At 37.3% G+C, this 11,911-nt stretch overlaps 1 protein-coding gene and 1 long non-coding RNA gene across 2 annotated transcripts in view; one reads left to right on the top strand and one right to left on the bottom strand.

Annotated features, from left to right (window-relative positions):
- LOC132978268 (uncharacterized) overlaps positions 1-820 on the bottom strand; it is a 95,963-nt gene extending 95,143 nt beyond the window's left edge. Inside the window, exon 1 of the long non-coding RNA XR_009673883.1 lies at positions 641-820. This is a non-coding gene — a long non-coding RNA (uncharacterized LOC132978268). The remainder of the gene's footprint in view (positions 1-640) is intronic.
- A 105-nt stretch (positions 821-925) lies between these two features.
- Positions 926-11,455, top strand: LOC132978267 (immunoglobulin-like and fibronectin type III domain-containing protein 1). Its single transcript, XM_061043420.1, has 23 exons — positions 926-1,059; positions 3,447-3,519; positions 3,694-3,816; positions 4,092-4,228; positions 4,347-4,446; positions 4,548-4,589; positions 4,679-4,724; positions 4,866-5,049; positions 5,203-5,316; positions 5,408-5,570; positions 5,722-5,994; positions 6,761-6,885; positions 6,975-7,116; positions 7,233-7,526; positions 7,610-7,906; positions 8,004-8,183; positions 8,288-8,416; positions 8,499-8,807; positions 8,919-9,004; positions 9,145-9,337; positions 9,665-9,961; positions 10,549-10,875; positions 10,962-11,455. Exons 2-23 carry the CDS (start codon positions 3,468-3,470, stop codon positions 10,964-10,966), a joined length of 3,618 nt encoding a protein of 1,205 aa, XP_060899403.1. The 5' UTR covers positions 926-1,059; positions 3,447-3,467; the 3' UTR covers positions 10,967-11,455.
- Positions 11,456-11,911: the final 456 nt, after the last annotated feature.

The following is an 11,911-nucleotide window of genomic DNA, read 5'->3' as shown; positions in this document are numbered from 1 at the left end:
TCTACGCCACATTGTAAAAACACTTGTGTAGCCAAACATGTGTAACAATACAAGGGTTATTTTACAAAATGTTGTACATATACTGTATGCTGATAGAACTTCGTATATATTGCAACCCTGGGTCACACACTGACACAGCAAGCAGGTATCCAAATTCATACCACTTGTCTACCTGCATGAAGGTTTATGAGAATAATTTATGTCCAGTCTTCTTGTGTTACCTCCCTGAAAATATTTGAAGAGTCAGATTTAGCCAAATTTAGAGTCACTGAAGAAGAAAGGGTCAACAGTTGCACCAAGGGCTTGAACATGACTGACCAGTGCAGGGTGACACTTCTCAGTTTCAAAGACAAGTGCAATGGTAAAATAAACGGCACTATAACTTACTTCTGTTTGATTCAAAACTCTTTAACTTACACTTGAATCATTTGTATCACAATGAGATTTAGCTTATTATGTTTGGTTCTAGCCTTATATGTCATGATCAGAGTCTGATTGAATGTGAACAGTCATGCAAAATAAAACATTTCTTGGATTATCTTTGAGCATAAAACTGTGTCATGAATTTTACATTTGAAGACACATTTTAGAAAAAAATCTTAAAACTAACAAAGTAATAAATGACTTAATTGACACTTACCTCCTAGTTAAATGTAATGATCATGAAGAGAGCCTACATGAACAATTTAGTCAAAGGAGAGGCAGCTCAGGCACGACCACTTCTGTGTCACATCTCGAGACTTTTTAAAAAAGAGCAGTCAAAAGCACCCTGCTGCTGAACTACAGCTGAAATTCCAGTTTTGAGGGAGGGATTAGGGAGCTTCTTTGCTGCATTTTCTCTGGTGCCCCCTTTTCAAGAACCTATAGCACTTTGAGGCCAAAGTGCATGCCAGTAAACCTATCCCCTAGAGCCCCAGTGAAAAAGCATTGGCTTAGGTTGCTGTGAGTGTCTCTGAAAGACTTTATTGCTTCTCAAAACGAAGAGTCCACACTCAAGAATCAGCAGCAACCTGACTGCAACGGACTTCAGACAACAGCCATTTACTTCATAAGGAAACAGTAAGTACATTTACCAAGCACTGCAAAACTGCTAGTATGGTTTCACATTTCATAACAAATTCTATTAATTGTATTAATGTGCATTGGTTTATGGACTAACTTTATGTCTACATGTTGCCTTGTATTGACCTTCAATAGAAGTGTTAAGGAGGTCCATCTAATTAACGATAGAGAAATGGGATAACAATGCTGACTGCACTTTATATTATTTAACAATGTTTTAAGTTTTACAAGATTAAATATTAAAATGTTTAAAGGCTACAAGAATAATTTAAGATGGAAAAGAAAAAAGCAAAAGAAAAATTTAAATAAGGAAAATGATTGGGAAATATACTTTAGACATTGTATTGTAGTGGAAGAGCTGCATAATCCTGCCAAGATTAATTTAAGAATATTTTTTTATTTTTTTGTCACCTAAAATTGACATTTAAAATCTGTGCCACTGAATGCAGTGCGGAAATTTAGGCCACATTCCCGACAAGCCATTCATAAATCAGTTAACTCAAAACACCCTGGGCAAAGCTATTTTTGTCAGACACATATAGCTTCACAGAAGCAAACCAAGTGTTTAAATCTGCTGAATATGCCGGTACTTTATTACATGACAGAACTCGGCAAGATTTTAAATATAATATTAAAAGTTGAAGAGATTATTGAGATGAATTAAGAACAAAAGGCTCCCACCAATATATATAATATATATAAGAGATTATAATAAAGAGATATTTTCAGATGAATGGTGAAAAATATATATTGCTATATTTACAGAAGATTACATAGTTGGTGCTGATAAAAAATACATCATTCATTTTTGTCAGCAGAGGGAAAGTAAACTCAATCTCAGATGAATATTTATGTTCAAAAAACATCAGTAAGTCCCAAAGTGAAACTACAATTAATTAATTAAGTTAATTAAAGGAACAGCAGCAGTGAGGAAATGGAAACATGTGAAACATTAGGAACGTCGAAACAAATTTTCCAGAATAACATATATAACCGATATATAATGGAAGAGTCAATCAGAAAAATTGAATCAATATCAGTTGTTAGGTATGTACCGTCTACCATTAATGTGTGAAATAGATTATATTTGTTGATTTTCTTACTTAGATATCTGTTTTCTTTATTTTTGTAAAGCGCTGGCCTTGGATAAACTTAAAAAGCTACAAAGAAAAAAAGGGGTAGGACTGGATACGTTTTTTTCACTTCACCCTTACATCCTTTACAGACATGGAATAGTTAAGAAAAAAACTCAGTACTACAGAAAGTATGCTCTGATTGTTGATCGCTTTGTTTGTAATGTATATTTTCATTTTACTTTTAAAATATGTTCGAAATAATTATAAAAATGACATGAAAATGAAGAATGGAAGTGTAAGAATCTAATGTTTTTCACAAAGATGATTTGATTTGTGCTATAAACGGTTTTGACAAGCGGTGAAATTAGCGCCTAAAGCTCCTGTATTATATATAGAGTCCCCATGGAATATTACACTTGAATATATATTTGTATGATTACAGTGATCATTGTCCTAATTGGCTTGAAAATGGTTTTAAAATAAGATCATCTTTAAGAGGACAAGTATAGGAAATGGAGGGAAAAAATGATGTGAAGCTCACAACTTGCACGTGTTAACTTTTCTTTATCTTTTATTGTTTCACCTACTTCTTTAAATTATGTATTGCTTTAAAGAAACAAACGCTAAAAACAAGGAGAGAAATTACAAAGCTAAATTTTCAGTCGTCAAGTTACGACACTTCCTGAGTTATGATAGCTTTATGAGGTATGTGACCTACTGCCTGCAAAATTAGGCTGGCCACTTGCAGGAATCTACAGACGGCAAGGGAAGTATTTTGGCATTTTGTGATCACAGAAATTCTTCCATTTACAGCACAGATAGAGTTACTAACTCAAGAATCCCGACACTAGTTGTGATCTTAATCTCATTGTTCAACACTCCAAGATCCAAAATGCAATTAACTACTAATGCTTGTGTTTACTGTGTACTAATGTTTTGTGATATGGGGGAGGTATGAGGGTGATTTTAAATTCATTACGACTCACCAGGGATTCGTTTGACTCAAAAGTAAATCATCATGATGTTGCAAAAGTGAGCAAACTGCCTTTAGCCACTACTCAAAAAAACCAAGTGATACCCATTTGATATTCACAACACCTTGATAAGATCCACTGGTCAGTTACTAACGCTGACCAAGACCCATGCTGACATTTCCTCACTACAGGGACATTTTAAGACCTGTTTGGCATTGACTAAGGAACAAATAATATCAATCACTACACTCAAAGTAAGGGAACTAAACAGTTTTGTTTTGAAAATCGTAAAGGGTGTTTAAATTGAACTAATTATCATATTTCTGTATTACAGTTAGCTGTTTTCTGAATCAAGATGTTTAAAATACGTAAAGCTAAGGACGAGGAGCCAACGGCCCCGGGCCAGGGTAAGTAACTAGCTTAGTTCTTACTATCATCTGTACATTACTGACACACCATTGATTAGAACTTTTTGCATGGAGCAAAACCTTCACAATATTATGAAAACAATTGGTAAAGCTTTCAAATATTCACTTTACTTCATATATTGTAAATTCATTTTTTTGCTCATTTATTGATAGTGAAAATAAAAAAGAGGTCAAAAGTGCCTGGAGTTATGATAACCCAGTATGTGGAAGAACTTCCTGAAGGCATGACCACCCCAGATTTCACCCGGAAACCCATTGCTATAACCATACAAGAAGGTAAGGCAAAATGTTTTTACTCATCACACTATTCTAGACTATTTAAAGATAGAAAAAGTTCAGACGAGGGCCCAGAAACGTTACATGTGATTTTTCCATTAAATTCAATTTAAATGGAGCAGCTTCTGGTGTGTGGACTCAGTACTTTTTCTATCTTTGGATGTTTTTTGTCCAGCACCTAGTACTTAAACTTTCTCGGATGTGTGTGCCTTTTTGACTTTTTTGTATGAACACTATTTAAAGACAACATGAAATTCTTGTTACTATTTCTGTAGGAAAACCGGTTATCTTCAAAGCAGTGGTTATTGGTAAACCAACACCTACCGTCACCTGGGCGAGAAATAATGGGGAAATTAATGAAGAAAGGTACCAAATCATCCATGACAAAAGTTCAGGAGAGTACCAACTAAAGGTGGGATCACATACCATAACTTAATAAAACATGGTTGATAAATAAAACAAACAGAATGATCATTTTCTTACAATATTCATGTTTTGCAAATAACTGATAATCATGCAACGATTGACAGATGCCAGACGTATGCGTGGATCTAGCTGATACCTACAAGTGTTATGCCAGGAATGAGTACGGAAAAGCTGTTGTGACTGCTACACTTAATGTTATTGAGGGTCAGTTCCGTTTTTTAAATTCCATTATGTGGCAAATCAGAACTAATTCAGAAGAAGAAATTAGAGAAAAATTATTATTTTTTATTTTTATTTTATTTTAGTTGGCTTCAAAAAGAACAGAGCCTTGCAAGAATCAAGAACAGGTAAAAAGTCTACATTTCATTTGTTATAATGCATTGTCAGTAAATCATTAGTTGAAAGGTTTGTCCATGCTGTTGTTTTTTTTTGGTAGCTATCCGAGAGATACCAGAGGACTTCAAAAAGGCCTTGAAACATAAGTATGTAGTAAATCTATTAATGATCAGATCCAATTACAAGTACATGCAAGCCACAGGTCGCTGAAAACTTTGCACCCTGATGACGTCATGTAGCCATGTATGTCAATGCCCTGTATTTAATTAATTATTTTCCTTTTCTAGCGTTGATATTGATGCAAAAGAAGATACAAAAACAGAAACTGATGAGAAGTTTTGGGAAGTGTTGATGAGTGCTGACAAGAAGGATTATGAAAGCATCTGTGTTCAGTATGGTGTCACAGACTTCCGTGGGATGCTGAAAAAACTAAATGAGAAGAAGATTGAAAGAGAGCAACAGCAGGAAAAGGTGGGATTCATATTAATCTCCATCTAAGAATAAACCAACCCACTTCCAATCATCTGTAATAATATGAAGGAATGCCTGAATAAAGAAATACAAACTCTGATGCCCAAACATTAACAGTGTCTACTTCTCTTTACATCATCCCACTTACTGTAGGTTGTTGAAAGGCTTTGCAATCTAAAGCCTATTGAACTGAAATCTGATGGTGATGCAGAGTTCGAACTTGAAATGTCAATGAGAGACCCTACAAGTAAAATCTTCTTGTTCAAGGTATGAAGTTTATTCATTGTTTTTTTTTTAAGACCTTTATTTTAATGTTGAATGCTGCTTTGACATTTCCCTCTGCTTCTCTTTTAAACAGGATGGAGTCATGATTCCCTTTGATGCAGACACAGAGTCAAAACATGGACTGAAGCAAGTGGGAAAGAAGTTTGTGTTTAGCATCAATGGTGTTGATGCTGAGGATGCAGGATTATACCAAGTTGAGGTTGATGGAGTTAAGATCTTCTCGACAGATTTCAAACGTAAGACCAACACTGAAGCAATGATCTACATACTTCCAACATTTACATGATGCCATACCACAACCCAAAAGAGCAACAATTGCTGAACAAGTCGGCCTTTGAAAGGAAATAAGCAATACCATGTTAATCTATAATTTTTTGCTTTGTGTAGTTCCCCCTGTAGACTTCCTGGTTAAGATTCAAGATGTGAAAGCAGAGGAGAGAGAGGATGCTGTTTTTGAGTGTGTTATCTCACACCCCCTGAAAAAGATAACTTGGATGGGAAAGAATGTCACACTTGAGCAAGGTGAAAAATATGACATCCTGGTGTCCGAGGACATGTTGATTCATTCGTTGGTGGTGAAGGACTGCGCTCCATTGGACAAAGGAATATATGCGGCGGTGACTGGAATGGCATCCTGCAGTGCATGGCTTATTGTGGAAGGTATTGTTTCTTATTTTTAAACTGCAATTATCTTTATGTTTAACATAAGTTTAGAAACATTGAAACATTTCCATGAAGCCTCACAAGAGTTGTGTAACTATCTTTTTTTAAATTAGCGGACAAAGATTCAAAAGGGAAGAAGAAAGCTCGCAAAACAACCAGAGCAGGAGGTGGTGGACCTGAGCTTTTGAAGATTGCTGAGGAGCAACAGGCCAAGGTACAAAAAGAGAGAGATGAATTAATTGCCAAAGTAAAAGCTGAGGCAGACGCAGCAGCAGCTGAAAAAGCAGAAGCTGAAGCGAAAGCTAAAGCAGAAGCAGAGGCCAAAGCAGAAGTTAAAGCAGAAGTTAAAGCAGAAGCCAAAGCAAAACCAAAGGAAAAAACTGATGGAAAGACAAAGCCTAAAACAAAGGCCAAGGCCAAGGCAAAGGCAAAAGCAGGAGGGGAAGATAAGGCAGATGCAACCAATGCTGTAGAGGAGGAGGAGGATGAAGAGCTGGAATATGAAGAGGAAGAGGTGGAAGAGGAAGGAGTAGTACAAGAGGCTTCAGAGCCCAAGAAAAAGGTACAAACAAAGGAAGGAGAGGCTCCTGCTGACACTGAAGAAGAGGAGCCACTTCAAGAGAAAAGAAAAAGAGTGAGAAATGGCCCACTTGTCCCTGATACAGTCATTGGTAAGATACATCAACCAATTGTAAATAGTTTTTTCTGTTTTGTTGTTGTTTTTAAGTGTTCCCTGTTGACAATAAGGGTATGTTTCCTTTAGAACAAGGAGTATACTTCACCAGCGGTCTGTCAGATGTAACCACCATTATTGGGACTAATGCAGAACTGGTCTGCAGGCTGAGCAATGAGGAATGTGATGGAGTCTGGTACAAAGAAGGAAAAGAGGTGAACAACTTAAGAGTTGGTAAAGAAAAAGATGTCACCTTTAACCCCTCTTAACTGTGTATGTATGTATATGTTTATGTGCGTTTCAGATAACAGCTACAGATAATATCTGTATTGTAAAAGATGGGACCTTTCGCAAACTAATTATCAAAAACTGCACAGAAGATGATGCTGGAAAGTACAGATGTGAGGCCGATGGCCGTAAAACAGAGGCTGTGCTGAATGTTGAAGGTACTTTATTTTCATCAGAATCAATTTGAAGTTATCCATTGAAACATGAAACAAAACAACTGGAAACTTGTGTGAGACAATTCTCCGTTTGTAAAGAGGTGTGTTTAATTCTCTAGATCCACCCAGAATTACCCCCGAGGACCTCACTGAGTTCATAAAACCTGTTACAATAAAAACTGGGAAAGATGCAGCTTTCAAAGTCACTTTTCTTGGCCGGGAACCACTGAAGATACAGTGGTACAATGAGGGTGACGAGCTTTTGGAGGAGACCCATATCAAGATCGAAAAGTCTTCCTCACACAGCCGCCTGCTGTTAACCAAGTGCCAACGCAAAACCACGGGAGAAATTAAGATTAAGATTAAAAATGAGTGTGGAACAACTGAAGCCATCACACAGCTTGTTGTATTAGGTATGGTTGATGCACTACATGTTAAAAACTATAGGCTCTTAGTTGTTACCAAAGTTACATCTCTGTTCTTTTTCTTACTACAGATAAACCAACACCACCCCTCGGCCCAGTGGATATCATTGAAAGTTCTTCAGCTTGCATTGATTTCAAATGGAGGGTCCCAAAAGACAATGGAGGTTCCCCTATCACAGACTACATCCTGGAGCGCCAGCAAATTGGACGCAACAGCTGGAAGAAATTAGGCAAGATTGGCCCAGAGCCTAAATACAGGGATTCTGACGTGGATCATGGTAGAAAGTACTGCTACCACATCAGGGCAGAAACTGATCATGGTATCAGTGAAATGATGGAGACTGACGACATTCAGGCAGGGACAAAAGGTTAGCCTTCTTTCATGGTTTCCCATACAGCGTTGCAGTCTATAATTTTTTTTACAAGTGAACCAGTAACAAAGTGCCACTTTTGTTATTCTTTCAGCGTACCCTGGAGCTCCCTCTATGCCAAAAATCGTTAGTGCTTTCAAAGACTGTATCAATCTTGCTTGGTCTGCACCTACCAATACTGGAGGAACCAACCTTTTTGGATACAACGTTGAGAAACGCAAGAATGGCAGTAATCTGTGGAGTCAAGTCAACCCACCAGATCAGCCCATTAAAGGTCAGGCATTTTCACAACTGTAGTTTGAGGTGAAATGTCATTCTACACTAAGAAAGGAGTGTACTATTCTATAATGTTAACTCTACTCTTTGACATGTCCACAGAGAAAAAGTATGCAGTGAAGGACGTCGTTGAAGGCATTGAGTATGAGTTCCGTGTATCAGCTATCAACATTTCTGGTGCTGGAGAGCCAAGTACACCTTCTGAATTTGTGATTGCAAGAGATCCAAAGAGTGAGTAATGCCCCTTTAAAAAAACGGATGTGATTTCTCAGTGCTTTATTTGTCATCGAGGCTTAATTGTTTACACTTTCAGAGCCCCCTGGTAAAGTCATTGACCTGAAAGTGACAGACTCCACATACACCACTTTATCACTGGGCTGGATCAAACCCACTGAGGAGGAAGGGGTTCAAGATGAGGCCAAAGGATACTTTGTGGAGCTTAGACCAGCAGAAGACCCGGAATGGGGGCGCTGTAACTCCACTGCTATCATTATGAACTCCTATACTATTATGGGTCTGAAGTCTATGGCCATGTACTGGGTAAGAGTTTTAGCCACTAATGAGGGTGGAGATGGTGAGCCTCAAGAGCTGGACAACTACATCATTGCAATGCCTCCTCCAGGTGAGTCAATGTAAAATGTATACTGTCTACAGCAACAATTTAATATGTATAACTTTAAAGTGATCCTTTTTTGTACTGATTTTGTCTTGAAATGTTTCCACTTTGTCACAGTGAAACCTCAATTCACTGACAAAAAAATAAATAACTTCATGGTGATGAGAGCTGGAAACTCTGTTCGCATCAACTTTAACTTTCAGGTATGGCATAATACCATCAAGAGCTTTAAAAGTATTTTTATTCTAGGTCATTTCTAGAGTTGTGGATTGGAAAACCTTTACTGCTCTTTAAAAAAGAGGATAACAAATCAAAAATTATCCCCGTTTTCTTTTCTTGACAGGCCTCTCCTGTACCAATTATTAATTGGCTTAAGGACGGTCTTCCCGTGGCCAAGCATGTGACAGTGAGCAACACAGACACATCATCACAGCTAATCATTGCTGCATCAGAACGTCATGACACTGGAATCTACACAATCATTGTGAAGAACATTGTTGGTCAAGAGACCTCTAGTGTTGAGATAAGAGTCACAGGTACGGTGAAGAAAAAAATATTCTTACCTAATCCCTAACAACTGTTTTTTGAGTGTTGAAGGATTTTGAGTTTGAAGTGATACATTTTTATTTTTTTTATTTTTTATTTTTTTTGGGGGGGGGGGGGTAATATTCTAAAGTTTCTTTAGTTTTCAGAGCAAGCAAAAAGAGTCATATTTCTGGAATGATGAATTTTAATTTCTAAAATATTCTAGTTATATTTAATAAAGTAAGAGCATAACAAATGCAAACATTTCTACAGAATTTACTAAAGAGTTTGTAAGAGTATAGTGACATTAAGAAATGTATAATCTTTTTTTTTTTTAGATGAGCCAAAGCCTCCAGGCCCTGTGGAACTTGATGAGAACGTGATGGGAACCGTGACAGTCTCCTGGACGCCCTCTCCAGATGAGAAGAAGGATGACAGGCTGCACTACATTATCACCAAGCGTGATTCTGTCAAACGTTCTTGGCAAACTGTGGCAGACCACCTCTTCAACAATAAGTTCACTGCCATCAACATCATGCCTGGAAGGCAGTATAACTTCCGGGTATATGCCAAGAATGACATGGGGCTATCCAAACCCTCTGAGTCAGCTCCATGGGAAGTAAAAAGAACAAAAGGCAGGTTTTTTTCTGAAGTGATCCAGAAGTGTGTTGTATTGATAATAAAATTCTCAACTGGAAACTCATTTCAAACATTGATAGAGCAGAACTAGAGAACATTTGCAGTTTTTGATATCAACTTGGCCTCTAAAAACTTCACTCAAGTTTACAGATTTTGAGTTTTCATGGAACAGACAACAAACTAATTGACTGAAAAATAATCAACAGCTTGATGTAGAATTTAAATAATTTTAGTCACTGCCCTAGGAGGTTAAAAGGCATCAATCCATTTATGAATAAATGTAGATGAAGTTTCTCTATAAATTATAAATGTAGTTTCAGCTAAAACATTCACCAACTGTTTTGATAATCAATTAATTATGTAATTCCTTTAAAACATATATGAACCATTTGTTCTAGGCTTTATAATGTTAGGATTTTCTGATTCTCAGTGAATTAAACATCTTTGAACCTGTCAAACAAACATATCACTTTGGGCTATCACTGAGAAGCTGCCAAAAGGGTTTTTGCGTGTGACGGGTAGATGCATAGGCTTTATAGGAATGATTAAAGACCAATAACTTTTCTTTCTTTTCTCTTTCCAGAGACATTTTCATTGGACCTTCCTGTCTCTAAGGATTGCAGTTTTGAGATGCCGCCTGCATTCTCTGTTCCTCTTAAAAAGCACAATAGTCCAGAGAGCTATGAATGCTACATGAGTTGTGCGGTGACAGGAAACCCCAGACCCCACGTCACCTGGTATAAAAATAACATCAGCCTCAACACCAACACCAACTACTACATCACCAACACATGTGGAGTGTGCTCAATGGTGATTCTCAAAGTCGATTTCAAGGACAGTGGGGAATACACAGTCATGGCTGAAAACCCTCTGGGCAGGGTGGAGTGTTCAACTAAACTTGTTGTTAGAGGTAATAACATTTAAAAACATTTAACACATCTGAAATTCTCTCCCCATGGTATATATTTGAACAATTCTCTTCATCTCTTTCTACAGATTAAATGTATGCAGCTGGCCTGAACACCTCAAGATGCCTGTTTATGTAAAACAAAACCTGCTACCATATGTGCTTTTTCATGATAAACTGTAATAATGTGTTGAAATAAAGTTGTAAAAGAATGGATAAAGACAGAAAACATGAGCAGGAACTCTTGATAACAGTCAGGAAATGTTTTAAAAGCCCCAGTAACGGATTGGTTCAATCGTTTTTATAGAGTAAAATTCTACTCAACGAATCTGCTGGAAGGAACTAGCACCTTGACAAGAGACACCTGTGATTCAGATCTAATCATGTTCGCCTGGACTGCTTATTTGTTGACCTTTTTCCCAAAGCTGTGATTATAGTTTCTTTGTCATTCTGAAAAATGTCTAAAACAACTACCTCTTGGAGAGTTGTTGATATAACCACTTATATCTTATGCTTAAACCAAGTGTTTTAGCGTTTGAATAATTAATCATGTCAACATGTGAATAAATCCCTCCTACAGTGACCTGTATTATTTGCAGATTTCATATTTTTAATCGGTTAAAAAGATGCCCTTTTTTAAACCCGTGAGGGGAAACTGAATGTTACACTCTGTTATTGAAAATGCTACACACACATAAATATATCAAATAAACACACATGCACAAACAAGATCCGATGGACATGCACTACTGGACAGATGTCAGAGTGAGGGGGTTACGCACCTCTGCAGTGCTCAGGAAGTGAACTGGTTAGCTACCAGCTACCAGACTAATTTCCAGACTTCGTCCGCACCAGGACTTGAACCAGCAACCCTCCGGTTCCCAACCCAAGTCTGAACAGACTGAGTGTCAAAAAGTGACTCAGTGAAGCTGTACTGAGGTACTTCTGTGCCCTTGTAAAATGTAACAAAATGACGGCATGCTAATTCAAAATCACAGTGTTCACAAGCAGATGTTTAGGAGGTAATGCTAACATTTTT

Source organism: Labrus mixtus, chromosome 7, assembly GCF_963584025.1.
Source record: "Labrus mixtus chromosome 7, fLabMix1.1, whole genome shotgun sequence".
NCBI classification, from domain to species: Eukaryota; Metazoa; Chordata; class Actinopteri; order Labriformes; family Labridae; genus Labrus; species Labrus mixtus.
The sequence above is the reverse complement of the archived record's forward strand: the minus strand, read 5'-3'. Positions and strand labels throughout refer to the sequence as shown.